Here is a 25,964-nt window from a genome sequence, read left to right as displayed (position 1 = left end):
TGTTTCTTCTGGATATGTTTTCTTTGATATGTTTTTGCAACAATACTTTCTCTGACTTGCCTATCTTCCTGTTCTTTTCATATCCATCTCCCTGTTTCATCATCTATATCATGCCTCCTAACTGTGGTTGCCTCTTGAGGTTTTGTCCTGAACCCTTTTCTTTTGTTTCTTCAATCTCTTAGACCTCATCAGCTCCCTTGGTTTTAATTATCTATGCAAATGCAAAAAAATCAGCTTTAGTTTTTCTCCTGACCTCAGTTCAATATCACCCACTGCTGATTGACAATTCTAACTGGGTATCTTGGAGATATTTGAGATTCAACATATCGGAAACAGGATTTATTTATGTTCTCCCAAGCCTTTCCCTACTTTTTCCCACCAAATTCTTTATTTCTTAGGAAAGACATTACTTTTCTTCTCTCATAGGTTTTTACTTTGACATTATTATTACCTCTTTTACCTTGCCCTATATATCTATGGCCTTGACCTACCTTTCCAGACTCATTATCTACATTTTTTTCTTTTTTGCACTCTATGAACCAGCCAGACTAGTCTTCTGTCTCTGTGTTCCTTACACATGATGCTCCATCTCCCATCTCCAGGTTTTTGTGCTGCCTGTTCCAGGTCCTTGAAATGCATTCCTTCCTTATCTATTCCTAATAGGATCCATCTCTTCCTTCAAAAATACAACTTAAACAATCACTTTTTACCTATTTTTCTGATCCCCACAACTGCTTATGCCCTCCATCGCTAAATATATGATATGGTTATTTTCATTGTCTTGTATAAGTATATTCTTAGAGTATGTATGCATATTTGCCTGCAACTACTACAGTGTCTGGCACACTAGGGTTTAATAAGTGCTTATTGGGCCCCATAGTTAGGTTGCTGGCCTGTGGCCTCCTTGTTTCTGAAACTTCTCAGGGAAACCCTAAAGTAACTTTGAAACCAGTCTATCATGTTTACTTACAACTTCCACTATCCTCTTTGGAATGCCTGATGCTTTCATCTTAAACCTTTTCCTTTACTCTTCTCTCTATCTTCTTGTTCTCATTGAGAGTTGGTTCCTTCCTGATGACATAGCTTCTCTGGCCAGACTTTCAAAGACTTGGTTCTCACATTTCCTCTACATATACCTTCACCCCAATCTAGCCTTTTCTAACAGATTTCCCATCTTGTGCCCATCATCTCAATTCTCTCACTAACATTTATTCCCCCTGACTATGGTCTGCTTCCATACACACTGCCTACCTACACACTCATCTATCTCCCATACCACTATCTTTAAAAATACCTTCGTTTGATCTCACCATCTGTGCAAGCACTTATCCTATTTACTGCCTCTCTTTTGTAGCTATACTTCTTGAGAAAGCTGTCTGCAGCCAGTCCCTTTAATTCCTCTCCTCTCATTCTTTTTTAAACTCTCTGAAGTCTGGTTACTGTAGTGCAGAGGTGCAATCAACCCTGCAAAAGGTTAACTGCAGAATTTCTGGCAGTTAAGAGGGTTTAGAACCCTGACTAAGGGCAGTTGATCCCGGAGGCTTGGACAGAGCAGAAGGGCCAACTTTCTTTGGGCTGAAACCTGGCCTTGAATCTGTGCCTTTTCTCTTGAGATTTTGTAGCTTAGCTAATTCCTCTGGATCTCCCTGACCTTCCTTATTTCAATCACCATTTCCTTTCCTGATTTTTTGTGGGTTTTGGGAGAAGGGTGAATTTGGGTGGTAGCAATCAAACTTTGAAGACTTAGTTTTTCCCCTAATCAAGTAGGGCTTACCCTTGATATAAATTGTATATAACTTCCTTAACCTTAAAGGCAACAAAACCTTCCTGGCTGAGTGAGAGCAGGCTCTTTCTCAGTCTCCCATTCCTGTGTCCCTCCCCCACCTGGAGCTTCTCCCTAGGAGGTTATTTGAGAAACCTTGTATCCCTCTGTTCTTTATAATCAACCCTGAAACTAAATTAACCCTGTTGTCATTTAATCAAACCTTTTGCTAAATCATTGATTGAATGATAAAAGAGGGATAAGGAGAGAAAGGAATAGTTTCTCTTTGGGTCCTGAAGGGAGTTGGAGGCATCCATCTTGGAGGAAGTGGTGATCTCTATACTTCCTCTGAGAAGCCCTTCTATTTCACAGACAGGGAAGAGCCTTGAGACTCTTCCTTTGTGAACTTGAGAAACTGACTAGAAAGCCCTCTAGTTAGTTTCAAACATTTTTGGCTGGTCCTAACCTTTTGTCTGTAGAAGTGCCCTTCCTACCTGGAAGGGTTCATCCTGTTTCCCTTCAGTGTCCTCTGTCTCAAGCCTGTGTACCCAGTCTGTGTCTCTCTGTTGCAGCTGCCTGCCCAACTATCTCATCATCTCCCTTTGCCGCTCATTATACTTCATCATCTTATATTTCCCTAAACTCAGTCGCTCCCTTACATCTCCTACCACCTCAATCTATTACCTCCACCATTGTACCCTCCTTTCCCACTTACTGGCTTAGGGACCCACAAACCCCATCTACTTGCTTTATTCCCTTATTACATTACCCACCTCATCATTCAACTGAAATGCTTTCTCTGAGGTTACAAGGTTACAATGATCCCTTAATTATAAAATCTAATGGCCCACTTTCCATTCTTCTTGATCTCCAGTCTTTGATTAAGTTGATTCTTTTCTTTTCCTGGATACTCTCATCTTTTTTTTTTAATTTTTTATGATCACTCCTTCCTAGATCTCTTCCTATGTCTGACTCTTCCCTTCTTTCTTTCTCTTTTTAAATTTTAAAGCCCTTACTTCCTGTCTTAGAATTGATACTAAGTATCATTTCTGAGGCAGAAGAGCAGTAAGGGCTAAGCCATTGGAGTTAAGTGACTTGCCCAAGATCAACAGTTAGGAAGGGTCTGAAGTCAGATTTAAACCCAGGATCTTCCATCTCCAGGCCTTATCCTCCCTGCCCCTTGATGCCTTCCCTCTCAATCTTATTTCTTGGTTCTTCATCTAGGGCAAACCCACTAAATTTGGATGTCCCCTCAAGGTTTGTTGGTGTCCTTTTTCCTCACCATCTGCCTACAGGATATCATGAACTGGACCTCCCTTAGACATTTTAGGCTAACTTTGTTCAAAATAGAATTCATCATTTTTCCTCCCAAACCCTCCCTACTTTTGTACTTCCCCATTTCCATTGAAAGCACCACCATTCTCCCCATTACCCAAATTCACAAGCTAGTTGTCATCTTCAAATCCCCACTTTCACTCACCCTCCCTAATCCATCCATCCCCACCCTCTCAAACCTGGACTGTTGTAATATCCTTCCTTATGCTTTACCCTGCTTCCCCTGTCTGGAATCTCTTCCCACTCCAGTAGATCCTCTGCTTAGTATTTGACATGATTTCTCTATAATGCAAATGCTACTTCTTAGCTCAATAAATACCAGTGGTTACCTGTTATCTCTAGGATCAAATATAAAGTCCTATTGCAAATTTAAATTCCTTTATGTACTAGCCCCTTCCTACCCTTCCATTCTTCTTACACTTGATAGTAATAGTCCTCCTCTTATATATCTTTCACATGACACTGAATATCCTGTCTCCTTGCCTTTTACTGACTGTCCCCCATGCCTGCCATGCTCCCCCTTCTCACTTATGGTTCCTGGCTACTTCTCTGGCTTCGTCAAGACTCATTTCAAATCTCACTTTGTGCATGAGGCCTTTTCCATGTCTAAATTGCAGCCCTCACTGCCAGTGTCTTTCCTCTGAGATTACCTTTCATTTACTCCTAACATATTTTATATGTACTTAATTGTTCTCATGCTGGCTCAATCATTGAAATATGAACTTTAGGAGAGGAACTACGTTTTTGCCTTTCTTTGTATTTCTAGCACTTAGCACTTCACACATGTTCGCTCATTGGTCTTCTCTTAACCCTCGTTCTTCTTGTCCTTTCTTCATAGCCCTCCAAACTTTCCTTTCTTACAACTTTAAACCTCACTCTCCTCTCCCCAAGGGTATACTGCTGTCCAGCCATTTTAGTCTCCTTGCTGTTTTTCCTACAAGATACTCGTTCTCTCAATTCCAGGTTTTCTCTTGGGATGTTGCTCATGACTAGGATTATCTCCTTCCGCATTTCTGGTTCCTGGCCAGAATCTCTCAAGTTTCAAATGAGGTCTTGCCTCCTATGAGAATCCTATCCTGAACCTCCATCATACTATGGATTCCCTCTATGCATTTTCTCCAATTTATTCTGCATATTTCTTTTTTTCCCTAAATAGTTATTTGAAAGTTGTCTTTCACTCTAGATTGTGAGCTGCTTGAGAGCAGGGACTGACTTTTGCCTTTCTTTGTTCCCCAGCAAGTGGTATCATGCCTGGCATGTAGTAGACACTTAATAATTGACTGACCAGTGATGATGGTATGTGTTTCTAATTTTTCCATTTCACAGTTTTTTCACTCTTTCTAACAATAACTGTTGGCACTGGCACATTAGTGTTATGCACTTCAATTATAATCTTCTAGCATATGTATTCAACAATATTTAAGGGCAAATAATTTTTAGTTGAAAAGTAAACTATTTCCTTCATCATTCAGTATAGAGTAAGTCATTTTGAGTGAAATATGTATAATAATAAAAATTGTTTTTCAGTTACTGAAGAAATGATTAGGAAAAATGCGGAACATAACAACTGTGAAATTTTTTCCTTGGAGGAACTCTCCTTGCATCAACAAGAAATCGAAAAACTAGAAAATATTGACAAATGGTGTCGGGATTTAAAAATTCTCTATCTTCAAAACAATATTATTGCAAAAATCGGTAAGTTTTTAATAATTTGTTTCAGTTCTTTAGCATTTTTGAATTGGAAAACTTTCATAAAGGAAGCATCAATCTTTTATGTAGAATAATAAAATATACTTCAGAGATTGATTACTGAATTTGTTATCTCCCTTTGTCATCCATTAATCAGTTCAACTATATGTCATATCTTCTACCAGAGAGTTTGGAGAGGAATAGAAAGTAGATGAATTTCATTTAGCCATTTGTAGCCTTGAGACTATTATTTTTAACCTTTTCCTTCTATCTTAGCATTGATACTAAGTATATTTTCTAAAGTAAAAGAGTAAGAAGATCCAGGCAATTGGGGTTAAGTGACTTGTCCAGGATTGTATGAGTTAGAAAGTGTTTGGGGGTTAGAATTGAAACTCTGGACTTCCCATCTCCAGGCTTGGCACTCTAAACTATGAACCAGCTAGCTTCCTCATGGCCTTGAGTTTTTGATAGGACTCCAATTTGCTTTGGTAAAAAGAATTGTGATGAAAAAGAATATGTTCCTAGGATTAACCAAATGTTTCTACCACATCAGCAGACTCGGGGAATATGGAGGAACAGAGCGAGGTATGGAATGTTGCCAGAAATGATCACAGTTCTTTGTCACAGAATGCCTCACTGCCATTTATTATTATTATTATTATTATTATTGTTATTGTTATTGTTATTATTATTATTATTTTAGTGATTATTGATCAATTGAAGATAAAATGGTGGGAAGAAATGATTATTTCTGGGGTTAATTAGAAGCAGGAAATATTAAACAGTTTAGATGAGCTATTTTCTTCTTAAAACTCTACTCCAGTGATTCATTATGGTGTGGTGGCACAGATTATGCCAGTATAGGTTTGTCCTACTAAACTGAAAAGGTTTTAGACATGGGCTCTACATAGACTTTATAGCACATATCTTTATCTCTGTCTCCATCTCTATCTCTAATGCTACCTCTATCTCTGTCTCTATCTCAATCTACCTCTATCTCTATCTTTGTCTCTATATCTTTCTCTCTCTCTCTCACAGTGTGTGCGTACTTATATAAGCAAGCATGTATAATATTCACACATGGCACACACATGTGTATATGTGCACATATACATATACACATATGTATAGACATGTGAGAATGCTATATATAATATACATGCTCCATACACTCTCTCTGTATTATCTAAAGACTGGTGTTTCTAACTTCAAAGAGGTTAACCTCTAGAAGGTTAGGCATTAAGTTAAATTTTTAATTTTCATTTGCTGCAGTAACTTATGGTCTTACTAATGTATTGAAGGCAGTTTTTTGTCAGTGAGGGAGTACCTTCACTAATGAAGTAACAGATCCTTGATGCTTCCATGTAAAGCATATCTTAGGCACTTGAGGTTCTATGAAGATAAGTACAACAATTAACTTTCTCTCAGGAAGCTTACAGTCCAATGCAAGGAAGTCAGACGATAAAAGACAAATGGAACACAAATGAGAATATGCATATAAAATAGATCAGGTATGCTATTAGAATATAATTCAATATATTAGAATATAAACTCCAAATATATTAGAATATCTACTCAATGAATTCAGATGAGAATAGTCACTTCCAGACGGTGGGGTAGGGGAAGATTTCATCTGGGTCATGAGTACTCACTGTGTTCAAGGCAAGTCACTCTGGTGAATAAACACAAGATAGCTGCTACCGTCCTGGCATATACAGGGGTATGTGAGTGCATGTGTTAGATAGATACACAAAATAATTACACTGCAAAGTATATTGTTAAATTATAGTAAGTGAAGTATAAAATATTTTGTTGTTCAAATGAGGAAGCAAGAATTTCTATTAACGTTGAGAACAGGGAAGGCTTGAAATGGTCACCTGTACCATACATGTTAGCAAGTATGCTGTGGATTTTGACTATTAGTATAAATATTGACTTAGGTGAAAGGTTTTAGAGTTTTGAAGGGTGTCTACAGTGTGAAATCTTTAAATCTGAAATTTTCTCTTGCTGTTGTTATATGTGCATAATTTAGAAATGTTTGTTGAAAACTTAGACTTTGCATTCCTTTTTACTAGACGTTGAAATTTTCCAGATTTCTTCAGATAATTATTTCAAGCGTCTTTAGTAGAAATTAGAAGTTCTGGCACATAGTTGAATTAAAAGGCTGTTATATCAAATCACCAGCCTTTATGCATGGGGACATGGAAGTTTAGTACTAATTGTACAGATCTAAAATAGTTTCCCAGTTTCTTCATTTCCACAGCTGGTTCTTTTAAAGCTAATAAATGGTAGCATGCTATACGGAGCCATTCCAGAATTGTTAAAAAGTTTCAAATTTTGCTTCCAAATATTTTTAACTATACAAGTTTTTATTATTTTTTTCTTTGCAAAATGAAGCTCACTTCTTAACCCTCTGGAATCTGGTTCTGTCTCATCTGCTCAAAATGAAACTGTACTTTTAGTGCTCCTTTCAATTGAAACCCTAAATCTTCTGATAATACCTTTCTAACCACCAGATCTCATGGTCTGTTATTATTATTTATTTTCTTTGATTATTCTATGGCCTTGAAAAGTACCTTGGCTCTTCATCTACACCTATAATTACTCCTGTATTCCTAACTCACTTTTCTGTCTTTCCCACACCTAACCTTAATTTGGATATATTTTTTGGTTCTCTGCATTTTTCTCCATTACATTCTTTACTTGTGTTGATCTCATCTAGTTCCACAGCTTTAGCATTCATATTCACTTTGACAATTCCCACTTTTTGTTCTATAGCTCTAATTTATTTTCTTGAGTTCTTATTTTTCATTTCTACTTGCCTACTTGGCATTTCAACTTCCTGTATTCCACAGTAACACAACATGCCTGGAAACCCAACTCCTTATCTTGCTTCCCAAACTCCTTCCCCTTCTAACCTTTCCTATTTCTGTTAATCTTCCCTGTTTCCCAGGATCAAAATCTGATTACCTTTGATTTTATCCTTCACCGCTCTCCATATCCAGGCTGTCTATGCCTGGTTATAGTGATATTTTAAGTAAATGTCCTCATTTAGTAATAGGATGATGATTAAAAATAATATATTATTATATAACAATAACTTAATGCAATAGTTATTAGATCAAAGATATAATTCTTATGTAGTAAGCTACTTATAAAAACTTTTGTGAATAATAATTTGTCACTTAATGAAAAGATAAACTGTTTTCTAAATGATACTAGCTAAGAATTCCCAATTTCCAAAAGACTCTATGTCTCTCTCCCATTTTTATACATTATAAAAATATTTTCACAATGATACCTCATTTGAAGGAAGTATTCCAATGACTCTGTCTTTTATGTTTATCTTTTGGTTGAATTTTCTAGCTTCCTTTTGTGATATAAAATAAACCTGAAAAGCTCTCATTATTAATTAATTTCTTTTCATTAATTAATATTTTTAATTATGGCTAGAGACAGCTTGGTATACTGGAGATAGTCCTAGAAGTACAATCAGGAAGACGTGGGTTCAAATCTTACCTCAGAGATTTTCATATTGGTATACTTGGGCAAGTCTTTTAACTTCAAAAATGAAGGGACTGGACTTGATGGACTCTAAATTTATGAGCTTAGGACCTTGCTTCAGGTTGAAGGCCCTTGTAATAATCATCTTTTGTTCCATTAGAAATCATGACAGTCCATATTCCTCAGCACTTTTGCTGTCTGCAGTGAATTAAGAGATTTTTTGTTGTGGCCTGTGTTCACCATTTGATGTCTATAAAAAGTTCTTTTATAATAAAAAATAATTCAATTCTTGGTTTTTTTTTTCAGAAAATATTAGCAGACTAAAGAAATTACAATACCTGAATTTAGCTTTGAACAACATTGAAAAAATTGAAAATTTGGAAGGTAAGAGCTTTCTTTCCAATGTTGAAATAAATATTTAAGAACTAGAAGCATAAAGAAATTTGGCTACTGATAAACATTCAGTTATTTTATCCATAATAACTTTTTTCATTTAAGAGTATTATTTTTATGGAGGTTTCAAACATCAACATCTAATTTCATTACATCTAATACTTGATGGAGTCTTTCTTGAGCTCCCAGGATTTTTTAAGTTGTCAGGTATTCAGTATCAGTTTTAGGACAAACTTAGAGCTGGCTTCTTGACCTCTTTTGGAACATGGATCCTTTTGGCAGATCCCTTTTTTAGAGTAATGTTTTTAAATGCATAAAATAAAATATGTAAGTTTACCAAAGAAACTAATTATATTGAAATACAGTTGCCAACACATTAAAAAAGGTACTTAAGTGATGAAATGTATAGAATGCTGGGCCTGGAGACAGAAAGCCCTGAGTTCAAATCCAGCTTCAGATACTTATTGACTGAGTATATCACTTAGCTATTCTTTGCCTCAGTTTCTTCAACTGTTAAATGGAGAAAATAATAGCAACTCCCTTCCAGAGTTGTTGTGAGGATCAATTGCACTAATATATGTGAATTGCTTAGCACATACTAGATATAAATTATAGCTATTGTTATTTTAAAAATGTTACATACCCCAAGTTAAGACTAATGAAGTTTGGTTATTTATTATTTTAAAAAAGTTTACCTTTTCTTTTGAAATCAATACTAAGTATTGTTTCCATGTCAGAAGAGCAATAAGGGATAGGCAACTGCAGTTAAGTGGCATGCCCAGGATCACACAGCTAGTAAGTATCCGAGGCCAAATTTGGACCTTGGACCTTCTATCTTCAGGGCTGGCTCTCCATCCATGGAACTACACAGCTGCCCTGGTTGTTGTATTTTTTTAAAAATGTACTTCAAATCTAAGCATACCTTGTAGAATTGTGATAAAACTATAGATGTATAAAAGTACCTCAGTAAATTATAATTTAAAGATAGAGAGTTGCTTTTTGTTTTGTTTTTGATATTATTTTTAGTGGTGAGGAAGAATGGATTTAATCAAGATGTGATTTTATAGGATCATATGATTATATTAGAGCTAGAAGGTACTAAATTCTTTATTTTACAAATAAGGAACTGAGGCCTTCAGTTAAGGAAGATCATACAGATAGTATCTTGACCAGTACAGATCAGAAACTGATTTATCATTTTAGCTGCCTGGGGCACTAGGAAGTTAAGTGACTTACCCACCATCATAATTAGTGTTTATCAGATATGGGCTGGATCCCAAGTCTTCTAAATTTAGTCTACCTCTCTCACTGTGTAATGCTTCTTCTCAATATTGATATATTTCCATTTTAATAATTATATTTCACATACATTTAACAACTTTACATTTTCTAAAGTGTTTTCATCACAATAACTCTGTGAGAGAAATCATGTAGGTATAATAAAATCTCCATTATATAGAAGAAGAGATTGAGGCTTTGAGAAGTTACATAGCTTGCCCTAGCTCACAAGGATGAAAAGTGGTGGTTTTGGGAATTGAATTCTGGACTTTTGATTCTTAAGTTCAGTGCTTTTTCATTCTTTTTCTTTGTTTGTTTCTCTCTCTCTCTCTCTCTCTCTCTCTCTCTCTCTCTCTCTCTCTCTCTTTCTCTCTCTCCCTTCCTTCCTTCCTTTCTTCAGAAGAATAGTAAAGGCTAGCTAGTGGAGGTTAAGTGACTTGCCCAGGGACTGTCTGAGGCAAGATCTAAACCCATCTCTATGCCATCACTGAGGGAATTTTAGTGTTAAAAGGATTTTTTTGTTGATGGCAGCAATTAGAATCATTGAAATACTGTCCAATTTCCCCAATGCAATCCTATTTAATCTCCATCCCCAATTCAATGATGGGGCCAATTTTACTAATCTCTCAGAATGGTTATTCAATGTTTTAAGCTGGACAATATACATTTTTATTGACTTTGATTTTCTTTTTTGGATACAGTACTTAGATAAATCTCTTTATTGTTGCTATGGATTTTATTGAAAAATCTTTGCTGCATTATTTTTTTAAATTCTTTTCTTTTTTAATTTATTTTAAACCCTCAACTTATGTGTATTGGCTCCTTGGTGGAAGAGTGGTAAGGGTGGGCAATGGGGGTCAAGTGACTCACTCAGGGTCACATAGCCAGGAAGTGTCTGAGGTCAGATTTGAACCTAGGACCTCCCGTCTCTAGGCCTGGCTATCAATCCACTGAGCTACCCAGCTGTCCCCCCGCTGCATTCTTTTTTGATGCATACATTTTAAAATTTCCTTTCCACTATTTGGCTTCTAGGTGGATGGGGAATTTATAATTTTTTAGTCTATCAAGATGTTGCAAAATAAGTGTGTTTCCTATTGTTCCCCTGACAATGCCAACTAGTAAAGTCAAAACCTATGAAACTCTCAAAAGGGAATAACATTGGGCTCAGTCTAATAAAGTGAAATTTCATAGCAACAAATGTAAAAATGTACACTTGGAGTCAAACAATTAACTGCATAAAAAGTGTGAAGAAGCCTGATTAGACAGAAGTTTGGAAAAAAGCCTCCAGTTTTAGTGGATGGGAAGCCCAATTTGAGTCAGGAATTTTGATTTTATGAAATTTGTAGAGTTTTTTGTAAGAATAAAAGCAGTGCAGCTAGAATTTAAAAAGTTGTTGAATGACAAAAAATATTTTCATTTAAAAATCTAAGATTAAGTGATATCTAAGATATTCAAGGAACTGATAAAAATAGTAAGCCTCTCTCTAATGGAACAGCAAATAAAGGATATGAATAAATAGCTTTCAAAAGAAGAAATATAAATAACAACTATATAATAAACTGATCCATATCACCAGTAATAGAAATAAAATTTATAACTGTTCTTTGAATTGTCAAACCTACTGTTGGGTTTGTACCTCAAGAAGATCAATGAGAGAGTATTTCCACATATACCAAAGTGTTGATAGTAATCCTTTTCATAGGAGGAAAAACATCTGAAAAACCAACAAACAAAACTGCAAATGATGTGGATCTCCACTAAATAAACTGTGGTCTATGAAAGTAAAGAAATATGGTCATGCCATAAGAAATGTCAAATATGAGTGATTCAGTGAACTGGGAATAATTATATATCTTGTGGGAGGCCAATAAGAGAAACAGAGTCTTAAATAGATGAACATCTGAGACTCCTCTTTTGACTCCTTTTCAAGATCCACACCTTTTCTTAATAACATTATAGGTCCCATTGGAAAGCTTTAAACAAACCAGCAGTTACTGGGTTAACAATTCCTCTACAAGAAAATTAAGATCCATAAACTCTAAGAATATTCCTAAGTCAGCCAAGGTCAGAGCTAGACAAAACTTCATCCATCCAGGTGCAGTCCTCCCTATAAAAAATGCAAGACTCAATTCATTTATGATATCTATAGAATATAGTTACGATTCTCAGAATTTGCTTGCTGATATCCAGGTGGCTAGAATTCGGCCATGGACTCTGTTCTATCTTTACTTTGAAGCCTCCAAGGATTTTCTTTTGTGTGATTTGTAACCATGAGCTGTAAGTTTTTCTTTGTGTTCTTTGTGTGAAATGAGTCTTGAAATATATATATATATATAAAAAACTCCATGCTCCTGAGCCAGAGCTGGAAGCATGAAGTAAAAGACATTTCCCTTGTCCTGTCCTTATTTCCTTATCAACTAAACTGTCCTTATCAGAGATGATAAAGAGATCTCCACAATATCTTAGCCCAATTCCTGGTACAGAATAGGTGTTTAAAAACTGTTTGTTGATTGATATAAAGGGAAAAGAAAAGCAAAACCAGGCTAATGGTAATACAACAATGGTAACAGTAATGTAAATGAAAACAGCATTAAGTGATTTCAGAATTCATATTAAATATAATGACTAATGTCAGTCTGAGAAAACTAATTAGTTTCATCCTTCTGAACCATACTTCCTCATGATAGGGAAATTGTGGACTATAGGTATGGGGATTTGCTGTCCTTCCAGACATGGTTCCTGTGTCCACTGTTTTTGCTTACCTGCTTTTTCTTCTTATATAAGGAAGAATTCTACAGCAGGGGAAGAGGGTGAGTGGATTCTTTAGGAAATGACTATGGTGTAACAAAACAAAATACATCAATAAAATGTTAAAATAAAAACAAGCAAACATTTCCAGGGTTTTGTTCCATTTTACTAGCTGAAATCATCATAACTCTTTGTATGAAATGCAGTCAAGAAACTTGGTAATGAGTAATTAATGGAAAAATATGTGGAACTATAAAAGACAAACATCAGTATGTTAACTTCTGAAGCATTTGGCATTTCTTTTATTATCAAAAAATGAAAGTAGTATATAGCACAATTTATCATCTGTCAGAATTTTATTATAAGTCAAGCAATAGGGAGAACTTTTTGCATAAATTTAGTAATTTATATTTCTACTAAACTGTGGTTTTTTAAGCATAGTGAAACGAATCTCAGAAATCTCAATAAATATTTAACTTTTTGACCACTCAATAATGAATAAGCAGTTCAGGATAAAAACATCTACAAGAAAATTTTGTTCCTCAGTAAAAATTAGTTACCTAATACATAGGGAACCATTACAACATATACATTCATTTGCTCTTTGTGATTCTTAAAAACAAGGTAGTTTTTAGACTACTGGGTGATTAAAACTAAATAATAAAATACACATATAAAATTAAAACTAAATAGAGATGTAGCATTAGTCACATATTTTTGCAATCTTTGTTCATCTCAGTGCCTTGCTCTCCTGAACCCTGCTGCTAAGGATAGACACTTCTATATGCAACAGCTCCCACATGGGTCTCTTTTCTCTCTCTTCACCTGGCCATCACACCAGTTCAAGATCATATCACCTTTTGCCAGGACTATTGTAACAGCTTCCTGATTAGGCTCTCTGCCTGAGTTCTCTTTCCTTTCCAATCTATTTTTTATACACATGCCAAAATAATTTATCTAAAGCGTATTTCTTACCATATTACTCCTCTACTCAATAAACTCCAGTAGCTCCCTGCTACTTCCAGTGTCAAATATAAATACCTTTGGCATCTAAAACCTTCACAACCAAGCTTCAACCTGTAGCCAGGCTCCAGATGATAGGGGTACCACCCCCTATCATTTATTCAATGGTTCAGTCAAATTGGTACCATCTCTATGCCTTTGCATTGACTGGCTCCCACTTCTACCTCTTAGCATCACTAATTTCCCCTAAAGCTGTTCAGGTTCTGTTGTAAAGTAGATTAATAAATTATTATTTAGGAGACTTAGCAGGCGGGGCTGAAGGATTCTAAATGGAATGGGGAAGCAAGAAGTGTGTTTTCTCTCTCTCTGAGATGGACTCCATGGTGGTTGGGGACAGGTTGTAACTGATCCTTGGAGACCTCAGAGGAAGTGGAGTTTATACCCTGATTTCCTGATATCCAGAAGGAGGATTTTGCCTGTGGCAGGTTAGGTAGAGACTATAAAATCTAACCTGAGTTGCTGGACAGCTCAGGTTGGTTTAGCTCCCTGACTTACCAATTGAAGGAGTACTTTCTTAAGATCTGGGAAAGCTGTACCATCGCTGGAGTGAGACAGGACTCTGCTGTGAGGATACCCACTTCAGTCTTACTATTCTTTGGGTCCTGTCTTGCTTCAGTTCTCAGTTCAGTGTAGATAAGTCCCTCCCCTGACCCTGTGGTTTACCCATAGTCTGATAGAATAGAAACCCCTTCTCCCTCCTTAAACTATAGTTTCCTTAAATTAAACTTGTTTATAATCCCTCTTGTCATTTGCTTGCTGGTTTCACAGACTTCCTGTCTAGGTGAAGCAGGGTGACAGTTGAGGCCTAACTGTCATTTCTGTCAACTGTCATTTCCCTAAACAGCTAAAAAATCCCAGTTTCCCTGGCTTGTTTGGTCCCAGACTATTGTTCATTCCTGTCTCCTACTCACCCTTCTGAACCCAGATAAATATTTAATTAACTTCGCCACATTTTCTCATAAGAGTTCCAACTCCATAAGGTCTTTACTCCCAGCTAATAATATACCATCCCTACTCATTACTCTGTATTTATTTTGGATATATTTTAAGTGGATTTATGTATACATGTTGTTTCTTATTTTATGGGCAAGTAAGTCACTTAACATCATGATATCCTAGGCAATTCCCTTTTTTTTTCTTTTTCCTCTGTCTCCTCTTTGGTGCCATCCACTTCCCCTTTACTCTTCCAGCATAACTTAGCAATGCAATGATTTAAAAATACAGTTAGAATCAGGTAGATAGCTAGAGTGCTCGACTTTGAATCAGGAAAACCCAAGTTCAAATGTGGCCTCCTAATTTAAAAACTGTGTGATCATGAGCAAGTCCCTTAACCTCTGCCTCAGTGTATTCAACTGTAACCAGCACCTGCCTCTCAGGGTTGTTGTAAGGATCAAATGAAATAATATTCATAAAGTGCTTAGCCCAGAGTCCAAAAACTAATAGGTGCTTAATAATGCTTGTTTCTTTTAAATCTTGTACGTTTAACATTATCTTTAAAGTAAATACTTAGATGGTTCCCAATAACAATGTCAATATTTTTTGTTGTTCAGTCATATACAAACCTTTGTGACTCCATTTGAGGTTTTCTTAGCAAAGGTGCTGGAGTGGTTGGCCATTTTCTTCTCTAGCTCTTTTTACAGATGAGGAAAATGAAGCAAACATGGTTAAGTGACTTGCCCAAGGTCATATAGCTAGTAAGAGTCTGAGGTCAGATTCAAACTCACATAGATGAGTCTTCCTGATTCCAAGCCCAACACTCTAGCCACTGAGCCACCAGTTACTCTAATATCAATTGTAATACTACCCTATTAGAACAGTACATTGAATTTCTTTCTTTTCTTAGTAGCAAGATGACACAAGGAAATTTCACTATTCTTCAGTGATATGGCTATAATGTCAGATTTTCAAATCAAAGCAATATGGCTGCATATGAATTAATCATTAAAATAAATGTGATACATGATAGCATAAATATCCTTTTTGAAGGTATTTTATTAATCTGCCATTCCAATTACTCCACCTTTACTCTTCTCAAACAAATAGAAAAAAAGAAAAAAAACCATAAAGCCCTCAAGTCATAGCTACATTGACTAGTTCCCCTCCACTCTACTCTCCCCAAAATCCACAGTAGCCATACCCCAAAGTACATGTCTGTTTCTGCATTTTAAATTCATCATTTTTCTCTCAGGTTAAGGGGCAGTTTCATCTTCACTTCTTTGATTCATAGTTTATATTGATCAAAATTCTAGTCTTTTAAACCTGTTTTTCTCTGTAATTCTATCATTTTATAAATAAAGTGTTCTAGTTCTACTCATTTTTTGTTAGTTCATAGAAACCTTTCCAGTTTCATTTGAAATTCTCCATTTCATCATTTAGTATGGCACAATAATAAGATATTATATTCATACACCATAATTTGTCTGTCCATTCCCCAATTGACGGACAGCCCTTTAGTTCCCAGTCCTTTGTTATTATGAAAAGAGCAGTTATAAATATGTTTGTACATATGAATCCTTTTCTTCTTTGATCTTTCATGGCATATGCCTTATGGGGATATAATTGAGTATGCACAGTTTAGAAATTTTGGGGCACAGTTCTAAACTGTCTTTCAGACTAGCTGGGCCAATTTATAGCTCTAGCAACAGTGTACCAGTGTACCCATTTCCAAAAGTCCTTTCAACATTTGTCATTTCCCTCTATTATCTTTGCCAATCTTATGATTATAAAGTGGAAAAATTCAAAGTTGCTTTGTTTTTCATTTCTCAAATTATTGGTGATTTAGAGCATTTTTATGTGGTTATAGTTTGGATTTTCTTACTTTGAAAACTGTTAGTATACACCTTTTGATCATTATCTATTGGAGAGCAGTGCTTAGTTTTATGCTTTTGATCAGTTCCTTAAATATCTTTTGCATAAGAGACGTTTATTGTTAAGGAAACTTGCTGATGATTTCCCCCCAATTACATTCTATTTTCCTTCTAATTTTTATTGCATTATATTTGTTTGTTTGAAACATAAGACTTTATATAATTTAAATTGTCTATTTTATCTGACTCTATTACAAATTAGTTATGAACTCTTCCCATATCATTAGATTTGAAAGGTAATTCTTCCTTGTACTTCTAATTTATTTATGTTGTGATATTTGATGGTTTCCATTCTATTTAGGTATTTATTTGAGTATTTTATCTACATCCATTTTGAGCTTATTTTGGTAGATGGTGTGAGGTGTTGGTCAAAACCTAATTTCTTCTAGACTGCTATCCACTTTTCCCAGTATTTCTTCAAATGTGTCTCTTCCCCCAATGACAGTGGTCTTTGGGTTTATTGAACACTATGCTACTGTATTTTTTTGCTTTTCTGTGTGTAAGAAGGAAGGCAAGGCATGGACATCTTGGAAAAGAGATGGAATGTTGGGAGAAGGAGAGTCCCAGTGATGGTTGGAACAGCAGAGACTTCTGGGAGTTGGGACTTAAGGGGAGGTCTTCCAAGGGGCTTGAGCTGGAGGACCTGGATCGGAGCTCTGTGATCCCTTGAAGACACCTTGGTTTCCTGATCTGAAAGGAAGACCTGTTATAAAGATACCTTGATATCCTGTCATCTCCTGGAACTCTAGCAGTGCTCAACAGCATTTAGGGTTGCTGGACTCCTTCAGGGAGCAGTTTTCTGAAGCAATCTTGCCTTGGACCTTACCAAACAGTGTCCCACCTTAGACCATTTAGACATATTAACTTATAGGCAATAATATAAGTGGGAAGAGCAGGTGAAGCTCAGGATTGAGGAAGACTCTGTCTCTCCTTCCTGGATTGAGACAGGATTAGGCTCTCCTGGGTGAAGGACCTGTTAGGAGGAATAACTTTCTTAGGGTTCCCTGTACCTGCTTTCCTTCAAATACCCTACATCCATTCCTCATCCCTTGTTGACTTAAATAAATACAAGAAAGATCAGATTGCATTAGTTCATTGGAGAGAGTGAATAAATTAGTCAAGCTGATCCCCATCTTGAGCCTGACCACCTGTTGTGACAAAGGGAGAGGTTTTTGTGTACCCCAACTTGCACCATCACTGAACCGGGTATTGCTCACTTCTCCCTGTGGGGGTATCATTCAGCCTCCCAGTGGTGACATGCCCTCCCAGGGTCCCCTTGTTTTCCTAGGGGACCCCAATTAGTCTCACTGTAGTTGTGAGGAGACTTCTGTACAAACTTCTGTACAAAATTCAGCTTGTTCCCAGCTTCATCTCCCTCTTAAAAATACCCCCTTATTTTACATGTGTAATTATTCTATTGCTAATCTATTCTATTCCTAATCTATTCCTGATTAACCTTTTTTAAAAAACAAGTGCCAAATGATTATTGCTTTGTGGTATCCACAAGCAATTAATGTCTCTCCAATTATTTAGGTCTGTATTTCTACTGAGTGTTTAATAGTTGAATTTATATAGTTCTAGGTAAATTTCAATAGATATACTCTCAAATAATTTATAGCTTGTACATGCTATTTTATTAGCTGGAATATAAAATCCTTGAGGGCAGGGGCTGTTTGATATTTATCTCTGTATTATTAATATCTAATATTGTTTTTGGAGTGTAGCTTAATTAATGCTTTGACTGATATGTCTTGACCAATGGGACCAATGGGTTATCCCCTTCCGAATGGTTGGGAGCACAGAACGCCTCTGGATCACATGACCTCAACTTTACCAGAGTATATGTGACTTACAACTAGACACGACAGAGACAACACTGACTCTAGAAGCTGTAACATCTGGATACCAGAGCCTGAAGATTTATCTTCCAGGAGTACTTGGTTAGGCCTAGGTAACCCTTTTCCTGATGGGCAAAAGTGTAACTTTCAAATTCAACATACTCAAAACTGAATTTCTCTTTCTCCCTAAACCTCTCCTTTTTGTATTTCTTGTCTGTGGTATTTACCCTTTCTCTTATGTTTCTAGACCTAAAGTAATTGTTGACCCTTTTTTCCCTCACTTCTAATAGCCAGTCAGTTTCAGAATTCTGTCATTTAGATCTGTATTATCTGTCTGTCCCCTGGATACCCCTGAAAAGATTATCACATTCATGATTCTTCGGATACATGGGGTGTTCAGGAAAGACTAGTTCCTCTGGTATGAGGGCTTCCTGAGCCCTTTTCTTAACTGTTCTCCTCTGATGTCCACCAGGAACCCAATTCTCACCTATGGCTCCAGCATGCACAGCCTTGTAAACCATCTTGGCAGGAAAGCTAAATCAAATTGAAAGTTCCTGGCAGGTCTCAAACTGAAGAGCTTAACTTACATTTATTTCTTTTAGTTTCTTCTTATATGATCTAGTATAAAATGAATTAATCTTATATGTAACTAAGTGTTATTGTAAGTTTTGTAAGTTATTGTAAGAAATATAAGCTTAAAAATTAATATACAATATTTCCAAGTATTATATTTAATAAGATTTATTAATAATAACTTGAAGTAAAAGAAAATAAAAAGCTAGCGTAAATAGGGAGCTAACCCAGCTGTGCTCATGAGAGAAGAGAGAGAGAGGGGGCGGGGTTACAGCAAACTTATTTACAATACATAAGGATGCTAGTTGGACGAAGGGAAAAGGATTCTGGGAGGTGAAATCCAAGGGTTCAAGATTTCTAATTATGCAGAAAGGCTCATCCAAGTTGTAAATTAACTGTGATAAATAAGGAGACAGATAGTTTAAGAGCTCCTGTCATAAAATTTCTTGTGTTAAGTACATATCTTTACTATCTCCTGATTCTGAATAAAGATAACAAAAGCAATCATAGAGTCAATTGTAAAAGTAGAAGGGTCCTCAAATTTTATGATTCAGAGACAACATTTTGTATCTATAAGTTTCGTCTTTTAAGTTATTGTCTGTTATAATATCATTAAGTCTTTTCATCATAGGCTGGAAATGGTGATGGACCACTGACTACCCATGAATAAAGTCAGTTTTCAGCTCAGGATCATGGCATAGAGATTTCTTTATTTCTTACAAAACCTATTAATGGGTTAGGGGGATGTCTCCCCCAAGCATGTGAAGACTTTCCCCAGTGGAAGTGATGGATGAGAATAATTCATTCTGTGGCCATGAAGGCAGAAGAAGCAGGCTCTAGGCAGTGCTTAGAGCTTGGTTAGACATCAAAGAATGTCATCCATCATTCCAAAGTCATCCACTGCATCCCTGGCCCACACCAATTGTCTTGACTTTTGTCTTTCTGCTGGATTTTAGTGACTTTGAAAGAGAGAGGCCAAGGATCTTGTGCAACTCTGCTTCAAAATTCCAATTTCTGCATGAGTCAAAAGACATCACTCATGTTATTTTGGTGCCCTTTGAGTGTGATAGATAAAAATCAACCAACAAACTCATTATTCTTATCACCATTTTGCACTGATGCACTATCGTTTTAACAGATCTTCTGATGTCATCCTTCATGATCTTTCCAGAATAATTTTTCTTATGGAATTATCTGGAAAAAAAAGATTTCCTGTGGCCCTTTGTTACAAAATCATGTGCTTCAAAGGCATCAACACTGTAAGGTATCCAACATGTCATCATTCTTTATTTCCTTTACCTGGCATTTTTGGCCCTTGGCAGTCTTATACTAACCTTCTTTTTTAGCATTATCTCCTTTTAATTCTCTCCATGTTTTCTATATCTAGTCAAGTTGGATGGCTCTCTTTCCTCTAAACAAGCAAGGCATTCTTTTGTCTCTCTGTCTTTAGAATATTCCCTCTGCCTTCCTCTTCTACTGAATTACTATTTTTTAAATTAAAAACCATTACCTACCATCTTAGAATCAATACTGTGTATTGGTTCTAAGGTAGAAGAGCAGTAAGGGCTAGGCAACTGGGCTTAAGTGATTTGCCCAGGGTCACACAGCTAGGAAATATCTGAAGCCACATTTGAACTCAGGAACTTCTGTCTTTAGGCCTGGCTGTCAAGCCACAGAACCACCTCTCTCTCCAGCATTCATTCTTTAAAACTTACCTCTAATGCCATCTCTTTTTTTTTTTTTAAACCCCTGTACTTCGGTGTATTGTCTCATAGGTGGAAGATTGGTAAGGGTGGGCAATGGGGGTCAAGTGACTTGCCCAGGGTCACACAGCTGGGAAGTGGCTGAGGCCGGGTTTGAACCTAGGACCTCCTGTCTCCAGGCCTGACTCTCACTCCACTGAGTTACCCAGCTGCCCCTCTAATGCCATCTCTTACATGAAGCGCTTCCTAAACCTTATAGTTTCCTATTAGACCTTATAAAAATGTTCCCCAATTCTCACTTATGAGATATAATTATAAGAAATGTTGAAGAGGGAGCTTCATATCAATTTGATAAATTCCTTAATCAATTCAGTGAGATGACAGAATGACTGATTGAAGATATCCAATGATATTTCCATTAACGAGACATAAGCCCTGATACCTTGCTTGAGGGACCCAGGTAATTCTTTTGATAGGCTTCCAGTTAATAAGGATAATTCAAAGATAACATGATAAAAAATCAGGAAGGCTATCCCACTGAATACTGATATTGTACATGGAGTGTTTATGTTGGAATTGGGGACATAATTACTACATTTGAGAAAATCTATATGCAACAAAGGCTTAAAATTTATTTTGAAGGTTTCCCTGAAGTTATGCTTTTATTTGGTGCCCTTACTGAGTCTAAAGAGAAGCTTGGAAAATTTGGCTTCACTTGGTTTATGTTATTCGAGATTTGTTTGGACCCTGGCACATGGATTGTTTGAGGTGGTATATGTGTTAGTATTCTATCCTCTATTAAGCAGTGTTTTCAGTGTAAATAGGAACTACATCTTAATACAGCATTCTGCATGCAAAGGACACTAAATTTTTGTTAAAGGTTTGAAAGACTTTCTTCCTTTTGTACCTCATAAGTCACTTTGTTTTACAACTAATGTATTTATCATGTTATGGCGTATTAGTTATCCATTGTTTTTGTTCTCCTCCTAGTCTATGAAATTTCTGAGATTGTGACTTCTCAATTTATTTCCTCTAGCAGTTGGTATAATAGCCTGCTTAAAGGAAATGCTTAGTAAATTTTTGTTGTATTATAAAGTTGAATGGTAAGTAAGTAATGAATTCTAAGTGTTTTGGTTGTTATTGATACTACATACAAGTGCATACATTCTTTGCCAAACACAGTCTTTCCTCACTACTTGGTATTTTACCATTTTTCACCCACAGGATGTGAAGGATTGGAAAAACTTGATCTCACAGTAAATTTTGTTGGAGAATTAAGCAGCATTAAAATTCTTCAGCATAATGTACATCTTAAAGAAATTTTTCTTATGGGTAATCCATGTGCAGATTTTGAAGGATACAGAGAATTTGTGATTGCTACTCTACAACAGTTGCAAGTATGAATATTTTAATGGTTCTAATACTTCAGTACATTATCCTAAATTGAGCTCATTATCTTTCTACCCAAATCTTCTCTTCCAAACTTCTCTAGAATGTTATTATCCTTTTAGTCCCCCATGCTCACAACATGGGTGTCATCCTTGACTTATCCCACATATTGAATCTATTGCCAAGACTTATCAGTTTTACTTTTGTAACATATCTCAAATGTACCTCCTTCTCTCCTTCCATATTGCAGGCCACCATCATCTCATATTCACACTGTTGCAATAGGCTGCTGGCACATCTGCCTGCAACAAGTCTCACCTACTCCAGTCCATATTCTATTCATCTGTCTTAAGCGATTTTCCTAAAATTGAGGTCTGACCATGTCACTCACCTACTCAATAAACTCCACTGGCTTCCTATTACTTCTGGGATCAAATACAAAATCATTTAATCTAGATTTCCCCCCTACCCAGTTGCTCTACTTTTCTAATCTTTTATCTCCCACCTCCAACCTCCTTGTACTTTTTGATACAGTGGCACTGGTCTTCTTGCCGTTTAATGAATGAGACACTTCATCTATTAATTCTGGACATTTTCTCTGGCTACCTCCCCTACCTGGAAAGCTTTCCTTCCTTATTTCTACTACTACCTTTTTTAAATTCCTTTAAGTGCCAGTCAAAATCTCACCTTCTAAAGGAAGTCTTTCCCAGTCCCTCTTAATTCTAGTCCTTTTCCTCTGTTAATTATATCTTATTCATCCTATATATAGTTTGTACATATTTGTTTTCTTCCTTATTAGTTTGTGAAATCTTTGATAGCAGAAATTGTATTTTTGCCTCTTTTTTGTTTCTCTAGTATGTAGCACAGTGCTTTGCAATTAAATATAGGCACTTAATAATTTTTATTGACTCAAATCTCATAAAAATTCTAAAATTAAAATTAGAATAATGCTAAATTTGTTTAGGTTTGTCAGTGGATGAGATCTTCCATGTAAGTAGAGCATATGGATAACTGAAGTTTTTTACCTTTAAGGGTTGAAACACTTTTATATTTTAACAATTTTAATGGAAACCATTCGAAAGACATTATATATTTCCCTGCCTTATTAAATAGAATACAATAAACATAATTTTGCCTTTTCTTAATAACATAGAATTGTATATAAATTATAATAGTATATTATATGAAATACTATGTTTTTCTGAGAGATTATTGAGGTTTTCAAGATTTTTTAATCCTTATATTAAATAGTCCCAGACAATTATGCATTTGTAGATGTAATTCTACTAGGTACTTCATTGATAGTTCTCTGTTTTTATGAATATTCCTTGATTGGGTTTCTTATTTCATTTGTAATTTATTTATTTATTAACATTCAAAGAATTTTGAATTTCAAATTCTTTTTCCTCTGCCTCTCCCCACCCACTGAAAAAAATAATGTTATAAATTATACAATGAAGTCAGATAAAATATATTTCTATATTAATCAGGTTGTAAAAACAAAAAAGCAAGAAAAATAAAATGAAAAAAGAATGCTTAAATTTGCCATCAGTATTCATGAGTTCTTTTTCTGAAAGTGGTGAGCATTTTTCATCATCCTTTGGAATTACTTTGGATCATTGTCTTGATCAAAGTAACTAAATCTTTCACATTTGATCATCCTTACAGTATTGTTGTTATTTTGTGCAGTGATCTCCCAGTTCTGCTCACTTCACTTTGCATCAGTTTATATGTCTTCCCTGGTTTTCCTGAAAGCATTCTGTTTGTCATTTCATATAGTACAATAGTATTCTACCAAAATCATATACCAGTACTTGTTTATCTGTTCTCTGTTTAATGGATGTCCCCTTAATTTCCAATTCTTTGACACTACAAAATGAGCTGTTTAAATATTTTTGTTCACTTAGGTCTTCCCTTTTATTTGATCTCTTTGAGAAAGAAACTTAGCAGTGATATTAATGGGTCAAAGGTTATGTACAGTTTTGTAACCATTTAGGTATAGTTGCAAAACATTCTCCAGAATGGTTGAATCAGTTTACAATTCCACCAGGATTTCACTTTTTCCACATCCCGTATGCCACATATAATTTTACTTTTCTCTCATGTTAACCAATCTGATAGCCTCAGAGTTGTTTTAATTTTCATTTCTCTAAAAGCATTTTAGAATATATTTTCATGTGACTATTGATTAATTTGATCAGAATGGGTTTCTTGTTACAACTGACTTTTTTAAGCATCATAAAAATGTTGATTTTTCATTTGGGTTTAACTGATGTCTTCCCTTTCTTGACTTTACTTTAGAACTAATTTCCTATAATAACCCAAGGCATGCTCAAGCCATTAGGGAAATTCTCTTTCCCTGGTTTCTGTGAAAATTATTCTTCATTCAGACCACAAACTGTAGCCAGCAAAGACTGATTGATGCTTGTATTCCCCTAAGGGATTAGTGGTCTGTAGAACTCCTTTAAGAGGCAAGGTGCCAGCTTTTACAAAGGAAACTTTTGAGACAATGAAATATGTAAATAGAAATCTCTGAGTAGGGATTTTTCTCTCAGCCTATACCACATCTTACTGAGAACCAACAAGCCTGAGCTTCTTGTTCTAGCTTTGCCATGTTCTCTTAGCCATAGTCTGGTAGGAGAAATTTCTCTTAACTAGCTTGATAACTTAAGGGTCTGATAGAATCTAAATAATATCTTCAGTGTTTTCAGCTATTCATCATTTAAGAAAATCACAAAATTATGGAATTCCAGATTTGAAAGAACCTCAAAGACCATAAAATCTAGTCTGTCCTCTACCTCTACTTAAAGAGTAATTTTGTCCCTTTCAAGGCAATCCATTCACTTTTGGATCATTAATTGTTAGAAACTGTTTCCTTACATTGATCCCAAATCTGCTGTTGCAATTGCCATCCTACCATCCTATTTCTGCTCTGAGATTAAACAGAAAACACCACAGGGCAGCCCTTCAAATACTTGAAGATATTATTATTCTTGAAAATTTTCTCCAGATCAGTTCCTTTAATTGATCCTTATATCATTAGTTAAATAATATAGAACTAAGTGAAAGTCCATGGTCATTCCCCTGGAGATTTGGGGAGAGGGAGAGGAGAGAGAATTTGGAACTCAAAATTCTCTGAATCAGACCATTAATGACTACATTTCAGATTTGGCCACTCAGCCAGCTAGTTACAAATATACTTAACTGAATTAATAACTAGGTGATACCAAAGAGCCCAACTTTTGGGACAAAAACCCACTATTCGACAAAAACTGCTGGGAAAATTGGAAAACAATATGGGAGAGATTAGGTTTAGATCAACATCTCATGCCCTCCACCAAGATAAATTCAGAATGGGTGAATGACTTGAATATAAAGAAGGAAACTGTAAGTAAATTAAGTGAACACAGAATAGTATACTTGTCAGATCTCTGGGAAAGGAAAGATTTTAAAACCAAGCAAGAGTTAGAAAAAATTACAAAATGTAAAATAGATAATTTTGATGATATTAAATTAAAAAAGTTTTTGTACAAACAAAAACAATGCAACCAAAATCAGAAGGGGAACAACAAACTGGGAAAAAATCTTTATAACAAAAAACTTTGACAGAGGTCTAATTACTCAAATATACAAGGAGCTAAATCAATTGTATAAAAAAATCAAGCCATTCCCCAATTGATAAATGGGCAAGGGACATGAATAGGCAATTTTCAGATAAAGAAATCAAAAGTATCGATAAGCACATGAGAAAGTGTTCTAAATCTCTAATAATTAGAGAAATACAAATCAAAATAACTCTGAGGTATCACCTCACACCTAGCAGATTGGCTAACATGACAGCAAGGGAGAGTAATGAATGTTG

The 25,964-nt window shown here is 35.7% G+C and overlaps 1 protein-coding gene across 1 annotated transcript in view; it reads left to right on the top strand.

Moving 5' to 3' along the window:
* Positions 1-25,964, top strand: part of DNAAF11 (dynein axonemal assembly factor 11) — a 91,311-nt gene that overhangs the window by 18,890 nt on the left and 46,457 nt on the right. The window contains exons 2-4 of the mRNA XM_044684342.1: positions 4,625-4,792; positions 8,597-8,674; positions 21,938-22,110. Coding sequence (XP_044540277.1) covers positions 4,625-4,792; positions 8,597-8,674; positions 21,938-22,110 — 419 coding nt within the window. The remainder of the gene's footprint in view (positions 1-4,624; positions 4,793-8,596; positions 8,675-21,937; positions 22,111-25,964) is intronic.

The sequence above is a fragment of the Gracilinanus agilis genome, chromosome 1 (assembly GCF_016433145.1).
Source record: "Gracilinanus agilis isolate LMUSP501 chromosome 1, AgileGrace, whole genome shotgun sequence".
NCBI lineage: Eukaryota > Metazoa > Chordata > Mammalia > Didelphimorphia > Didelphidae > Gracilinanus > Gracilinanus agilis.
This window is presented reverse-complemented; position numbering and strand designations above follow the sequence as displayed.